At 40.7% G+C, this 16479-nt stretch overlaps 3 protein-coding genes across 4 annotated transcripts in view; 2 read left to right on the top strand and 1 right to left on the bottom strand.

Moving 5' to 3' along the window:
* The window catches only part of CCDC150 (coiled-coil domain containing 150), a 35993-nt gene extending 26122 nt beyond the window's left edge, over nucleotides 1–9871 (bottom strand). The window contains 1 exon segment of the mRNA XM_062619795.1: nucleotides 9621–9871. Coding sequence (XP_062475779.1) covers nucleotides 9621–9871 — 251 coding nt within the window.
* Nucleotides 1–16479, top strand: part of HECW2 (HECT, C2 and WW domain containing E3 ubiquitin protein ligase 2) — a 176703-nt gene that overhangs the window by 6510 nt on the left and 153714 nt on the right. The window contains exon 1 of one of the 2 annotated variants that reach the window (XM_062619645.1): nucleotides 13595–13742. The exons of the other annotated variant lie outside the window; for it this stretch is intronic. The gene's annotated coding sequence lies outside the window, so the exon portion shown is untranslated. Of the gene's footprint in view, nucleotides 1–13594; nucleotides 13743–16479 lie in introns of those variants that run through there. 2 annotated transcript variants of the gene reach the window in all.
* The window catches only part of PGAP1 (post-GPI attachment to proteins inositol deacylase 1), a 160839-nt gene that overhangs the window by 93079 nt on the left and 51281 nt on the right, over nucleotides 1–16479 (top strand). The gene's annotated exons all lie outside the window — the stretch shown is intronic.

The following is a 16479-nucleotide window of genomic DNA, read 5'->3' as shown; positions in this document are numbered from 1 at the left end:
TGGCCCAAATCCTGGGAGTTGCAGACTTACAAATGCTGTAAACCAAATGCATGCACAAAAGGAGAAATATGGCCTTTTTTCCCTTCAAATTCTTGTGTCCACTTTGTACAGAATTCATTCATCAGCTGGGGTGAAAATATCATTTATATGGTCCTTTGGGGACTGTAATACACGAATGAGGGATTTGAGCCTGGATTTATGCCAGCAGCAGGGAAAAAGGAGAGGAGCATAACCCACACCATTAGCATCCATTTTATGCTGGGATCCTTGAGGGTCTAATAGGGTATACTGGAGTGCAGTGCACAGTACCAGTTCCACACCAGAGAATCTGGGGTCTCTTATCTCTTAAAGCAACTTGCATCATTAGCAGATATTAACACAGCCAACATGTTTAGTTATCTTGAGTAGCAGAGTTTAATTTATATTCCAGACTTTAATACATTCAGCAAAATGTATCACCCTGCTTACTATTTTGAACATCCTGAAGTTTATCTAAGCAGTACTTAATTGTTTTATTTTTCTCTACTGGCTGTCATTTTTGTTGATGTACTTATGAAAAGGTAATAGTCTGATTAAAAGGCTTAACTGCATTTACAAACAATGCAGGGTATTCTGTACTTCCAAAAATGCAGTATTTAATTATGTTAAAATGCAATTGCCCTAGATACTGCTTTATAAAATACTATTTCTCCCTTTAGACCTTGTTTCCTTAAGTGCTGGCGGATTTTATGTTCTTAACTCTCTACGTCAAACTGCAGATGTCATACTGTTCCACAAGAATACTGATGAATGAATAAAATTCTTCTGCTAACACTGACCTTTGGCAGCTGCTCACACCACAGGGTTTGATGTTTTGCTCCTGAATTTTTTAAAAGCCACAGACAAGTACTCTAGCTCTAGAGTACTTAGGAGACTTTGTAAGTGACTTTTCTGCCACTTACAGAGGTTCATGTGATTGTGGAAAGAATGCACAATTGTATCCAACAGAGCAGAGTCAGACAATTTGAAAAATATTACAGAGTAGGAATATTTTTCAGTAACTGATAGGCTGCAGAATGCAATGAGCACAGTTTCTTACCTGTATGCTCAAATTTACTGAATTGTGCAAAATAGGGCTGAAATGGTGGCTTTTACTGAAGTCTGTAGCACTTAATAGCTGAATTTACAAAGACAGAGTTTTTGTCCATTATATTTTGTAACCAGAATCCATTACTATGTACATGAAGGGTAAAATAAGTCATAATCTCACTGTGCATTTTCAAGGTAATCACTATTCTTTATAGAATTTGTGGTCGAAGACAGTGTTCTGATCATTTGCTCAGGTGTCCTGCAAAAAGTATCTCAGAAATGGTTCAGTCATAATTAATTTTTCCTTAGGGCAGAAGGATGGACTACACCTATATAAGTAAAGCCATGGTCAACAGACCCTGGCTGTATCCTAAACAAGAGATGATGGCCTTCTTGTGTAAAGAATTGCATTTACAAAAAGTAAACTACAGCTTCATACAAATACATTTTTGTGTGTTAGCAGCTATGTGTCGTTGACTTTCGACAGGTAAAGGCAGGAATTAGGCCATATTATTATAATTTTTCTAATTAATATTTTAGATGAAAATGATACATATGGTAACATTTTAATTTAGTACAACTTCTTTTGCCTAAATGCTAAATATTTATCACATGCCTTTCCACCAAATAAAAGAATGCAACATTTTCCATAGACTTTTTTTCCCCAAGTACTATCTGGTCCTTGGATTTTAAAAAAGGTTTGGAAGCAGTGTACTAAATGACCTCTCTCTATTCCTTCCCATCCTTTCCAATATATCGGGGAAAAAAAATAGGAAAGCTCTGAACATACACAGTGCAAACAGACTGTAGAAAGGATGTACCTTTGTGCTGTAGAACAGAAAACCAGATCTTGGTGGTCAGGTGCTTATATAATACCAGATATTTTATACCAATGTTTGCTAGTTGAGAATCTGATACCAGAATTTTTGGGATCCAGCTTAGGTGCTGTTTTGTGAATGACTCCAGCTAAACCATTTAATATTTTCATTTGTCCTTTGCTATACACCTAGCTAAGAATCCTAGCCAACTCCTGCAGTGTCTTATCAGTGTAGAAAGACTATGTTTTGCCAAAGTGACTGAAGCTTCTTTATTGAACTATATGTGTAAAATAGTAATGATAAAACCACTTAATGCCAGAGCAGCAGTCAAGTTTTTGCCAAGCCAACAAGTCTGTTAGGGTAATAAAGTTTGCATTAATCTGTCAAATCAAGAAAGAGCATTTTCCCTCATCAGGGTTTAATGGAGCACATTTGGAAATGTCATAGAAATAGAATAGCCATGATTTGCAGTGCACCAGTATTATTCAGTAGACTATGTAAAACCCTAAATGCTGTAAATATACTTTTTTATATAGTGCTGGTAGTAAATTTACAGTTGAAGTTGGTTTTAAGTAGCATTCTTATTCCCACATTACACTTGCTATGTTAGAAGTTATCTACTGTTCCATGGGGTTTCAACAAATGCGTGACATGGAAAAATGGGACTATATAAAAGTTTTATAGTTTTATTATAGTAGAAGAATATTTCAACATTTATGAAAATATGAATTGCAATGATGAGGTGACACTTATGAAAAGGAAAAACAAATAAACAAAAATCTTCAAATGAAACCAATTTAACCCTTCAATTACATTTCTTCCCCTCAGTATATGAAATCATCAGGGGAAGTTTAATCTCTTTGTAGCAATAGTTATAGTGGAATCTGTTGCTACATTGCAATGGTGACTGCAAAGGAATTAAGCCTCGTGGATTACAATACTGCAAATTATGTTTTCATTTTTTTTCAGCGAACTGAATAGATGCACTCAAGTATGCTTCTAATAAACAAGCAAAGAAACCCCCTGCCATCTGTCTATAACCATAGTCTTCCATGGAATTTGAAGTTAAGCTTTTACAATGTAACATAAAAACTTTATGTTTGACTCACTTCATTATTGCCAAATTTTGGTTTAGGATTTTCACTATAAACAACTTTTTTGTTAAATTTCTATTGCCTTAAATAATTTGATGGGGAAAAAAATCATGTCCTACTTCAATCTAATATTGTATCTGTGGCTTGGTCCATTATCAAGTAAATGAAATATGCAATCTCGAATGAAAAAGTTACATCTTTTCCCATGCAGTTGCAACATTTTATGTTACAGATCTTGATATCCTCTCCAGTACTCTCTTGGATGAAATTCCTACTGGATTTATTCTGAAGTTCTTATTTTTTATTCCATTCTTAGCACTTTCAGACTTAAAGTCATGGACTTGTTCGTGAACTTAATGTTGCACTTCAGTGTGATATAAATGAATTTACAAAGCATACAGCTAAAAGCAGAAGCAAGGTGTCCAGGGAGTAGAAAATAGTTGATGTTTAGATTAGAAACAACAGTGTTGTGCTTCTAAACAGAAGTTGTCTCCTTCCTTTCTTCCGTGCTGTCTCTTCCCAGTCACGGGATCACCTGCCTCTCATACCAGATTTTGTGCCACTTGGATTGCATGGTGAACCCATTCAATTTGCTAACTCAGCAATAAATCCCATGCTTTTAGTGGGTTAGTGAATGGGGGTTAGAAAAATGGGTTAGAAAATGTTCAGTTCTAATCCTTTGGTTCAAAGATCTGAGGAAATAGCAAGTCCTGGACACATTCCAGTCAGGGACTGATAAATCTTTGCCTAATTGACCATCAACCATATGGTACAGTTCAAAGGTCTAAGCAAAAATGTGCTGCTGCTTCTTCATTTTTAAGCCCTGCATTAGTGTGCTTGCTGTGGGAGAACCCATGTTTCTTTCCCTGCCACTTTCTGTTCATGTGTCAATCTAGTGCTTCTCAGACAAAAAATAGACCTTATACCTTCAATAAATACAAGTTTCAGAAAGCTGCTCCAAATGATGTGTAATTTGAGGCAAATTAAGAGGTTTCATAAATAATACATTAATAATATTTTCCAAAATATAACAAGTTGTAATGATGATTTTTAAATAGTTACATTATCTGGAATATTTGTTTTCTCTGAATGTCATAGCTGGCCTTGTAGAACTAATGTTATAACTTCATGTAAAAGTGGTATCTTCATGCGTAAATAGCATTCATTATTAAAAGGAATATTATGTGGAGATGATGTTTTCTGCAGTAATGTATTATAGCATTTTACTGAAGTTATTCAGACACCTTTGATTATAGTATACTAAAGTACCATGAATTAGCCATCAGGGACAAACTAAGTAACATTTATTCTCGATTTTTCCTGCTGCATTCAGGTTTTCTCTCGGAAATAAATTCCACTCATGCTTAATAAGATGCATTAGCTTTGAATTAAATGGGCTATTCAAATCTGATTAGAACAGACTTATAAGAACTTGGAGTCCTTTTTCTATTCACTGGTAAAATCCACGTACAAATATTCACCTTGCAGAATACTCACCTTGCAGTAATGTGGTCAAATACTCACCAGATCACTTACATAGCCTAACTGACATGATCAAAAGTCTCCAGTGTCTTTTATCAAGTATATATCTGGCATCTTTGTCCCCTCAACAAGAGTCCTTAGGGTGAGATAAACTTTTTCATGTGCAGCATGTTGATGTGTAAATCCAAGTTTCATAATACACAGTTTGTTTGTAATAAAGACCCACTTTCTAATCCCTGAAGCAAAGTACCAAAGTTTGGACAAATGGACTGTAAGTGAAGTATAAAATTACCTTGTAAAACACAAAACAAAGGCTTGCACCTATCAACCAAAAGCAACAGAGGGCTGTTGATGTGTCGAGAATGATATAACCTGTGAATTCTACTGTAGAATAAAGAGAGATGACATTTTAGGTGTTGTATAAATCAAAGTAGGCAAGGCCATAGATGTAGAACAGTGTGCTGCTTATCTCAACTTAGTAATGCTGCTATAAAAACAAACCCACATTTGTCAGTGAGAGAGACACTTGTATGTGGTTTTGGTACTCCTGGAATAATTGCCATGTAGTAGTTTGGATTTCTGCTCTGAAATTACACACCAGCCCAGTCTTGCACAGGAATTAAATGATTGCCTAATACAGTGATGTGAGCTTAGCTGAAACCTGACAGATATTCCTGATCCAAATATGCCAGGATAAGAGTTTAATCTATTCAAACTGCACTGCAGGTGGCCTTGCAGTGTGTCATCTGCGTATCAGAATATTTAAAACCATAAATAGTTGCAGAGATTTCTCTGTGCTTCAGTTTTTTAGGGAGTTTGTGCAGCTGTACTCAGGACTGCTCTTATTCTAGCCATTATCCTCAAGTTTTGAATGCTTATCTCAGGAACTCCTGTTTTTCTTGGCTCTGGGCTTTCAGACCACCTGCAGGGATTCAGGTTTAGTCTCTGGTACACAGATTACATAAACAAGAATTACTTCAGATTCAGCAGTATACACCACCACTCCTCTACAGGTAACAGGCAAACAGTTACAAGGTAACAGCAGTTAGCTGTACTCTTGATCACTCTGGAGTTCTTACTGTGCCTTATTTCATACACTCTGCACTGTATTTTTGTTACTCTGTAAACCCAAATATTTGTTTGTTGTTCTTTGCCAGGGTGAAGATTTTTAATATTGTTGCGTCTTCTGATGTTCTTTGTTACTATCATTTCTTCTGTATGTGTCATCACACTCATCTCCTGAGCCATTTCTAAATTTGGAATGTGATTGTTTTTCACAGATACATGTGATGGTTTTGCCTTCTGATGTTTGGTTTAACTTGTAGTGCATGTTTAAATTTGTCCCTCTTCAGTTAACCAGTTAAGTTTGTGTTTGAATTTAAGTGCATGCTGAGTGCACAAGCACTTTGAGGCATGTTAATACACCTCATTGTGTCTTTAGTTTGGAGCCCTTATTTTTATATGTTGTTCAGCTGAGGTCCCCATTCTCAGTCCTACTGGTTGCTACACCACCACACCACCAGGTCTGGGTATTCTGGGTGTTACAGGCAGAATCTGTAAGACTCACAATTCTAGTTTTTTGTTTAACTTTTTTGTAATACATACAGCAGTTGTTGGAAATCTGAGCAAGAATTTTGAATTTTGTAAGACTTTTCTATTATAAGGCAGAGGAACATTATTTTTAAGAGAAAAATGCACCTACAGGTCTCCTTCTACTCCTGTGGTTGTTCTTTGAATGTCTGTTTTATGAACAAAAGTATTGGCTCACACAGCAGAGCTGCCCAGTGAACTACTGTTAAATAAATATACATTAGGAGCAGGCAGACTGCAACATTTCAAGGTGGCCACATAGCTTACACTACATTAAAAAATTAGAGTAAGTTAGATTTATATTTTTGTGGAATGTATGTTGTCATTGATATGAACTAATGGTTTGCAACTGCTGTCTTTCCATGTGATGACAAGGAAAAAATGCCAGATGAAAATTAACATTATATGAGATTAACATTATATGAGTTTATATTGATGGCTGTTAGGATTTTGTGGTTGTCTTTGTAATGGTGATGCATGTGGTTATGGTGACACTTGTACGCAGAAAACTAACTGAACACTGGCTTTAAGGTTACCATTGATGGATATTATGCTGTCACTGAAAGAATGTCTTCTCTATATAAATTTGGCAAAAGAGCTTGGGAAGGTAAAGCCCTAGTAATTCCACCATTCTGAATTGATTTTTTGCCAAAATAACAGTCTCAGTATATGTACTTTAGGCTCTGTGGATTCTTACATATAAACTTACAGTCCTTTCATAAATGGAGGAGGATATAGTGGGCAAGAAAGCTATTGTGGATGAAAATCATGTCAAGTATTTATTTCAACTGGGATTTTAAGAAGGTTTAGCTGGATTAGGCACAGGCAAAAAGCCTCTTTGTTCATTCTTCAGGCTTTCAGGGTGGTTTTATTTTCTGGCATTAATGTTTATTCATTCTGTGCAGGATAAATGCGGCTCAGGTGTTTGACAGCTCTCTCTCAGTTCATGATCAGTTAAGTTTCCATTGCTGCTCATGCCTGTTAGTGAAATGTATATTCATGTTACCCTGTTTGATGAAGAGCAGTGAAGCACAAACGTCTCCTGAAGAGAACCTTCCACTTGCAGTGAGAAGTATATTATTTCTGCCTGAGCTGCAAGGGGCATTTTCCACCTCTGCTAATTCCAGATTCAGTCCCATGTAGGATGCAGAAGGAATTAATGTCACTAGGGTAACCTGCTGCCTGGTTGCCAAAGAAATTACTGCTTTCTTCAAATTTCTTAAAGGAAATTCATTGGTAGTACAGCTCACTCACTTAATATCTTCTGTATATTTTGTTTACTAAATGCATCTATGTGGTAATTGTTGCTGTGGTGGGAAGTGGTAAGGCTCCTAAAGAGCTCATTTGAGGATTTTAGTCAAATTATTGACAAATGTGTAATTCAAATGACCATTGTTGTTGCCTAGAAAGGTGTAAACTAACATGAAGTGGGGCACCAGATAAATACTCTGGGATTCGAATCGTAGTGATATTAGTGGTGTGGCAGTTCTGTGCCACCTGCTTGAGCCTTTTCTGCTCTCTCTTCACTGGGAAAAAACAGGAATTGTTCCCCTACTGTCAGTACAGATCTTCAAATTCTGATACAGGTTCGTCATCCTCTTTTCAGCCTCATTAATGTCTTGATACCTTCATAATCTTTGTATCAGTTGTCTTCTCAGCATGGTATCGGACTGTTTCCTCACAGACTCCTTTTACTTGCTTCAGCAAGAGTATTCCAAAAGATCAATGTGTATATTTTCCTCAATTATGGAAGCTTCCTGATTTTACAAAAGTATGATCCATTAGTACTGTAACATACTACCTCAGTACACATTCCTACATATACTGCAGGCTTTCTTTGCAGATTTGACTGACATGTTTACAAGTCAAATAACAAGATTGTGAAAGTGTGTTTTACAAGTGACATTTCAGTATGACTTCGGATGCAATGTGTATGGATCTAACCCTATATTACTTGCCTAAGGATACAGTTCTAAAATTAAATCTTTTCAAGTACCAACAGAAACTGACAACTGCTTTTATCACCATGACTTTAACCCCAGTTCAGTAATCTTCATATACATTTCGGTAACTATTTGGAAGCATTAGGAACTGCAGCAGATTTCATTTCTGTAGGCAAGAACTATTTCCATAATTTCATACAATGGTATTGGTAGGAGATGGCTTTAATATTTGTAATGAATATACTTCTTATTAATGGTTTAATATTTTCTAAATCAAAACTTGGTCATGTGTTTATTTGCTTTATGTATGAATGTTCCTCTAGGTCCAAGACCAGAAGGCCAATTCAGGTAAGCGCCTGGAGATATCCATAGGATTTTGCCAGATTAGGGGTCTCTTCTCTGTACACCAGAAGAGTGGAGAGCTGCTGTGAAGCCCGTGGCCTCTCCAACTGGATAAATGCCTGCCCTGGCACCAGGTAGTACCAGATGGTTACAGCTCCTGAGGGCCTATGGACCATCTGCAGGAGGCTGGAGCAGCAAACTCCAGGCATGCTTTCCCTCCCTCCCTGTGCCCTCCCCTCTCTCTGCTCAGATTGCAGGGGTATGTGGCCTCCCATGGGGTGGGCAACTCCACAGACACTCACAGACTCTTTTATATCACAAAAATCCCCGGCTGGGGAACTGCAGATGGTTTTCACTCTCATTAAGTCTTTTGTGCAGCACAAAAGCACCAAGACAGGCCAGAGAATGTCCTGCTGATTTTGGCACCTAGGTTGATTCTTTCAGTTAATACTTTCACCTGCTGCACAGTAAACTCTTCAGAAGTCTTGTGAAACATTACAGTTCCATCCCATGTGAATGCTCTTCCAGTTGATCCTTTTTATGCTGGGCTTTTTAATGGTCATGGCAAAGAAACTCTTATTTCGGGTATTCAGCTTGGCCCACTGTCTTACAGAGAATTGATTTGCTGGGAAAATACAAAATCTTCATACAATATAGGACAGCATTTCTTGCCTTTTAACGCTTCTAGCTGTTACATAGCAAAGTTTCCTTCTCAAAGGGCATTTTTCTTCACACACTCTACTGTTGATCACACAATGTTAGACCTTCAGTAATTATTCATCAGGTTCTCGTTTGCTGTAAATGATAACCAAAAGGAAGAGAAAGGAGATGGGAAGTTCTGGAATATTGCTTTATTTTCTTTAGTTACTATTTACTGAAAAGTAATATTTTCCTTTTTCTGTACTTGTCTCTTAAGTATTTCATAGACTCATAGACTACCAGGTTGGAAGGGACCTCAAAGATCATCTAGTCCAACCTTTCTAGGCAAATCATGACCTAGACTAGATGTCCCAGCACCCTGTCCAGCTGAATCTTAAAAGTGTCCAATGTTGGGGAGTCCACCACTTCCCTGGGGAGATTCCAATGGCTCATTCTTCTCATTGTGAAAAATTTTCTCGTGTCCACTTGGAATCCCCCCAGGAGTAACTTATGCCTGTTACCCTTCATCTTTTCCATGTGACTCCTTGTAAAAAGGGAGTCTCCACCTTTTTTAGCCACTGTTTAAATACTGGAGCATGATTATAAGGTCTCCCCTGAGCCTTCTCTTTAGGCTGAACAAACACAATTCTCTCAGCTGTTCCTCATATAGCTTGCTGGTCTTTGGATCATCTTTGTGACCCTTCTCTGGACCGTCTCCAAACTCTCCACATCTTTTCTGTATAGTGAGAACCAAAACTGAACATTCCAGGTGTGGCCTGACAAAAACCATGTAGAGTGGGATAATGACTTTGTTATCTCTGCTGCTGATACCCTTGTTGTTGTAACCCGGCTTCTTGATGGCTTTCTTTGCCACAGCAGCACACTGCTCACTCATACTGAGCTTGCTGTCCACCAGGACCCCCAGGCCCTTTTCCACAGAGCTGCTCTCCAGCCCTGCAGATCCCAGCCTGTGCTGCACTCCTGGATTGTGTTTACCCCAGTGCAAGACCTTACACTTGTCCTTGCTAAGCTTCATAACATTCTTGTTAGCCCACTCTTCCACACTGTGTGGGAATTAAGTAATGCTTCCAGGCAAAATATATATTGCTTTTTCATACTCATGTCTAATGACTTGTATTAAAATTATGCATAGAATCATAGAATAGTTAGGGTTGGAAAGGACCTTAAGATCATCTAGTTCCAACCTCCCTGCCATGGGCAGGGACACCTCCCACAAAACCATGCCACCAAGGCTCTGTCCAACCTGGCCTTGAAACCCCCACCAGGGATGGAGCATTTGCAGCTTCCCTGGGCAACCCATTCCAGTGCCTCACCACCCTAACAGTAAAGAATTTCTTCCTTATATCCAATCTAAACTTCCCCTGTTTAAGTTTTAACCCTTTACCCCTTGTCCTATCACTACAGTCCCTAATGAATAGTCCATCCCCAGCATCCCTATACCCCCCTTCAGATACATCTTCTGTTAAGTTTCCAATGTCCAAAGTTAAAGCAGCTGAAAATCCCTTTTTAAAGAGGGTGCATCTGTGTGTCAGTGTGTTACAGGTTCTCATCATATACAGAATTTTAAGGGCATTAATCAGAAATTTTGGATGTCCAATTTATTTTTATGGTAAAGATTTTTAGTTTGTAGTATTCTGCAGGGATTTTTACTAAATAATTGATGAGGATGACTGAAAATTGATTTTCCTCCAGTGAAACCTTTTCCAAGAACATAACACATTCTTTGGAAGTTTCAGTATTCTAGTACTACTCCAGCTATTTTTAGGTCCTAATCTCCACGTGAGATTTGTATAAGTTTTCCAATTTTTACCCAATAATACCTTTGCCCCAGATACATTTTAAATTTATTTTAAATTTAAAATATTTCTCAGTCTGGAAAGGTGCTATGGTGTGTTGTGCACTGCACCTCTCTTACAGAACCTGAAGGCAGCAGGAATACTCACTTGGGAAAGCTGACTTTGTATGAGTCTCTGTTATTCTGGTTTCTCTTGTATTAACTTTTTGTCAAAGGAGAGATGAGGTGGACCAGGTGTGTGTGTGTAAGTAACAGAATTGGAAAGAGGAGAAAAGACAGTTGTTTGCTTCAGGAAAACAGTCTGGTTTTCTCTATTTTGGAGTCTGTTGAAGGTTAAATACACATTGCCTCAGGACATGGCTCTGAAAAGTTAGCCTGTTCCTTATTAGCTTAGTGTCTGTAGGTGTGGAAGCACCCATGAAAACAGACATAGCAATTCCTCTGTGAAATGTCTTTGTTTTCGAGTGTGTACACAACTCTATGCAGTTACAGCCACAGCCACGTCTGGGGAACATAGAACAGAATCCTAAATCATACCAAAGACAGCGCAGCTGTTAATAAGGAACTGTGGATGTAACCTCACATGTGATGTGAATATATCAGAAATAAAAGCACAGAAATGAACAGTTTTGTAATTACTCTAAAGCAGTAGTGCTGATTTCCTACAAATACTTCCGATTATACTGTTGTTGTGATCGCTTCCACTTATGTCTTGGAGAAAGTTGAGAGGATTTAAAGCTTCATATGAAGTAACATTTTTGCTCAGTGGAAATAGGATTCTTCTAGCATGGGTGCAAGAACATTCTCAAAACACATTTTGAGGGAAACATGAAAATCCAGTGTATCATTTACATAGTTTTTTAAATTGACAGATGAGAAATCTTAATTTAGTCTGCACTTGTGTCACACCGCCAAAGGGCTTTTGCAGCTTCCAGATCCACTGAGAATAATTCATTAGCTAGTGGTTTTCATCTTCTCAGTTTCTCATCTTCTCATCATAAAAATGTCAGGATAACCAAAACCAAAGCACAAATAATTATAAATGTTATGAAAGTCTTGGCATTACACATCCTTCTTTCTCTTTTCATCTTGTTTCAGAAAGTAAAAGAGGCATTATATTGTCAATGCCAAAGCAAGGTAGTGCTGAAGAGAGAGATGTATGTATCTAACAATGCCCAAGTCACCACTAACCTCTATATGATCATCCAAATCTGAGCCTTTAATGAAGTCCAAACAGATTTATTGCAGTCCTGTGTCAGAGTAGCACTCTTCTAGGTGTAAAGAGTCAGGGAAAATACATAGATGACTGATCAGTTACACACTAGGTGTGTTTAAACTATATTGTGTGTGCCAACCTGTGCAAGTCACAGAAAAGAACTGAAAAAAGGGTTTAAAGCTTCGGATAGATGAAAGCGTTGATTTCATAGCTTGCCCTACTTTGGAATACAGCCACATACACTTGTATCTGGAGCAGTTTGTCTGGTATCATACAGTAGGGCTGAATGGCAAATTCCCTCCTGCTGAAGCTGGACAAAAGTGCTGTAGGCTTCAATACAGAAAGGATTTCAATCCCGGGGCTTTGAGCATATGCTGTAAGCTATACAAAATTTACTTTGTATTTTGATACACATTAATTTAATATAGTTGTCAACTGTTTGTTCAGTAGAAATGGTGTCTACAGAAACCTATTTTGTTGCCCATATATTGGTAGCTACATATAATTTAGAAACCAGACGTAGGATACCAAATAGTTAGGATGGATGTGCTCCTTGCTTGTGGGAAGATTTTGCCTTCATGTGACTCAGAAAAGAAAACAAAGCATGAGGTATTGCCTCATAGTAATAACCAGGACCTGGATTATATAAGAGTAAGTACAATGTGCACATTTTTAAGGCCATTGGCATTACTGTGTTTTTGTTTGTTGGTCTGGGATTCTGCAGTGTTTTGCATCACTGGTCCTCTGATAATTACTGCGTGTATTTTAAATTTTCAATTAATTTAATTTTTTTTTTTTTGCAACCACGTTTTCCTACGAAAACATTCCTGCGTCCATTATGATAGACAAAGCGCAAGTAAAATTGCAGGAAAAGTAGCAAACGTGGAGCCGATTTCACCTAACTGTTTTCTAACGGACACGGTAACTGACACAGACAATGATAGAGGCTGGCTCATATTCACGTTGATGACACTGATAACTGTCAGAGCGAATAACTGCATGTGAATTAAACAAAGAAACTGGCATTTCAAAGCACATTTCAGCGGTGCTTTCTCATCGACAGCGATTAACGTGCAGCGGCTGCAGGACCGTCTGCCCCCCGATCCGCACAGCGAAGGCTTTTCACCAGCCTGACCGGATTTACCCACTTCGGGTGCTCGGGCCGGGGCTCGCCGGGCAGGTCCTTGGTCCCCCGCAGCCCGCTCTGGAGGCGGGGCCCGAGCAGCGGCCTGTCGCGGGGCGGGCGACATCCCGCAGCCCCCTCCCCCTGTCAGCGGGTCGGCCGCGTCCCCCGCGGGTGTGCGTGGGGGAGCGGCTTTGTTACCGGCTGCCCGGGGGGAGCTGCCCGCCCCCGGCGCCGCCCAGGCCCGCGGGGCTGCGGCCTCGGCCCCGGCTCCCCCAGCTGCCTGTGTCCCGCCGCTCTGCCGGTGACTGAGGGGAAGATGCCGGCGGCGAGGCGGAGGCTGGCGCAGGGGTTGCGGGCCCAGCCCCGGCGCTGAGGCGGCGCGAGGGCGGGGGGCGGTGCGGGCGCCCTTGCGCGGAGAGGCGCTCTCCCCGCCGTGGGCGCGGAGGGGCTGCCGCCGCCACCGGCGGGAGCCGCCTGCCGCAAGGACGGGGTGACTCCGGCCGCCGCCCGGCTCCGCAGCGGCACGGCACGGCACGGCACAGCGGGCGGAGCCGCCCTCTCCGGAGCCCCGCCGTGGGGCGCGGAGCCGCAGTGCGCGCCTCTGCGAGGTGAGTGGGCGCCCGTGCCGGGGGGACCGCCCGCGGGGGCGAGGGACGTGGTCGAGCTGGAGGGGCGGTCGGGGGCAGGCGGCAGTACACGGGAGGCACCGGGCCGCGGCGGGGCCAGCACGGGGCTTCCTGCGTGCGGCGGCGGTGCCGTGGCAGGTGCGGTTCCCCCGGCCCCCGCCCGCGGTATCCCCGGAGCTCGGATCGGGCTCCGCGCTGTGCGGGCCGGGCCCCCGCTGCCCCCGTTCCGGCGCCCGCGTCGCCTGCCCCGTCAGTGCGGGAGGCTCGGGCGACTTCGGGCAGCGGGCTGACGCGGAGCCCACAGGACGCCACTTGGCTTTATTTTAATCGCTTTTGGGCGATTTAATTATAACTCGTTTCCTGCCCGGGGAATGCGTTCGGCACTTGGTGCGCCGCGTTTCTTTCCTCCGCTCTGTTCTCTCGCCATTTAGTGTATTTATTTATTTATACATAGGGCTGTTCTCCAGATTTCATATAGCAGTGTCCGTGGTGGGCAGGAAAGATCGCTGCAGATTTCAAGCGTGTTGTTTTCAAAACAGTGGGGTTTAATGTGTGTTTCTGTTCTTGTGTGCACGAAATACAGCACGATGACAGCGGGGGGAAAAGTCGGCATAGGTTCATATTCTAACCATTCTCTGCATTGTTTGTTGATGCGGAGATATTTTCTTTTCCTTAGTATACTTGTTTTATTTTTCTCTTAATCTTTTCTGTCACTACAAACCATAAGGGTATTCAAACACATCATTCTTTTTCTGGGGCTGTGTGATGTCAAAATAAAGGGAGCGTGGTGTATGTGGATGGTAATAGTTACATAATTTATTATCTCTTATTTTGTTGCTGGATATATGTCAAGAGCATGGGGAGAGTATTAATAACATCTTCTTTTTTTCCTTTCTGGGATGCTGTGTGAGGGAGACTTCGCACTACACTACATTGCACTGGAATGTTTGTCAGGAATTCAGCCCTGAATCCCTCCTGTATCCAAAATCCCAGCAGGGGCCTTACCTTGCTTTACACCATGAATGTCCACTGCTGCTTCTTGTACTCTCAAAAACTTCTTGTGTACATTTATTTTCTTCTTCCTGCAACAATTATTTCAGTACAAATATTTCAGTAGTGATTACTCCCAGTACTGAGGAATGGAAAGAAATCTATATCATGAATGCAGGTGAGCAGTTTGCCCAGTTCTTAGACTCCTTTGTAAGAATTTTCTGTCCGAGATGATCGTTGGTTGCAGCTTTAGGCCATAAGGCATGATGTCATTATTAGCATATGAAAGGAACAAACCTAATGCTGCCTTTCAATGACCTGCTGTTCAGGCTCTACATTTCCCAAAATGTGGATGCTTCCATGTCAGCTGGAGGTAGGAGAGCGGATGTTAGACACTAGTCCATGTGTACCTATCTTCCTATTCTTATTTGGATCTTATGCTGGAATTTAAACATACCGCCTTAAAAAGGGCTCTGAGATTACAAAGAACTCATATGGTTGACTGGAGACCATTTTTAAAGTTATGCTTGGTAGCAGTTTTACTTCACAGAACTAGTTGCAAAGCCTTCCTTCCGTTCATCTGTCTTCATAAACAGCCTTCTGGTGATGCCACTGCAAGCTCACAGTATGTCTTTCAGTCTTGTTGGCACTATGGAATTGGTCTGGTTTGGAGCATTTGCCAGTCTCCTTGAGGACCTCCTGCCTTCTTTAACGACCTGTTTACTCTCTTGCTACTTATTTTTAAAGTCAGTTTAGCTAATGGGCCTTTTATTTGTGTTACACTTTCAGCACTTTTTCAAACCTGGTAGAATTTACAGTGTTACACCTTTAAGAAGTCCTATGATAGTACAGTGGCTGGCGGCTAGAAATACCATGCTGTTTTGTCAGATCTCCCGAGAAGAAATTGAATGAATTTTGTGTTGCCGTCTGTATAAGATTAACTAGTAATGTAAAAATTTAACTCCTTTCTCTCCCTCCCCCCACCCCTCCAATTTGCCAGTATGCTTTAAACTGCAGCTAAAGCACCGGTATGTTGCAAAATAAGGGGGCTTTCTGCATATGGGACTTAATTATTCCAGAATGCAATCTGCTGATTAAGTCTAACTCCTCTTCCATTTTTTTCTTTTAATCCAGCTTGGCATTTTGTTTTTTAAAAAACACTCCTTAGACAGGGTGCTCAGGGAATTGCATTTACTTCATCGGCTGACATATACTGATACAAGAGAAATGGTGACAAAACACCTATTTGGGGTCATGTTACTTAATCATTGAAAATGAGATGTAAATATGTGCTTGAAATTAAATAGCGTGTCCAAAACCCCTTGTTTGAGACTGTATTCAACAACGCTGCCTTTCATAGTATGGGATGCTCTGAGTAGTTGAGTCTAATTTTGATTGATCCTGCTCTCATCATGCATGGCACAGTCATAGCCTTTGTCTTCACATTTTCCCTTGCTGATATTTTGGTTCTATTACAATGAGGCAGAGGCTGAGTGAAGTTGCTCGCTCACCAGTAAGAAGAATATTAATCTAATTGCCCAACAGGTGGAACCAAATTGAATGTTTCATATAGAAGCCCTCCAACCTAAAAGGAAAGGACATGCACTCTTACACTTGTGAGCCTGTGTTTTGGCACTTTGAAGCTAATGGCAGTATATGAGGTGTTTATCTAATTGTACCTGGGCCTTTTGCAAGGTGAGAGTGGGATTGACTATTATTGTTACAAATT

This window comes from Pezoporus occidentalis, unplaced genomic scaffold (assembly GCF_034315485.1).
Source record: "Pezoporus occidentalis ecotype Australia unplaced genomic scaffold, CSIRO_AGI_Poc_V1 ctg213, whole genome shotgun sequence".
Lineage (NCBI taxonomy): Eukaryota > Metazoa > Chordata > Aves > Psittaciformes > Psittacidae > Pezoporus > Pezoporus occidentalis.
This window is presented reverse-complemented; position numbering and strand designations above follow the sequence as displayed.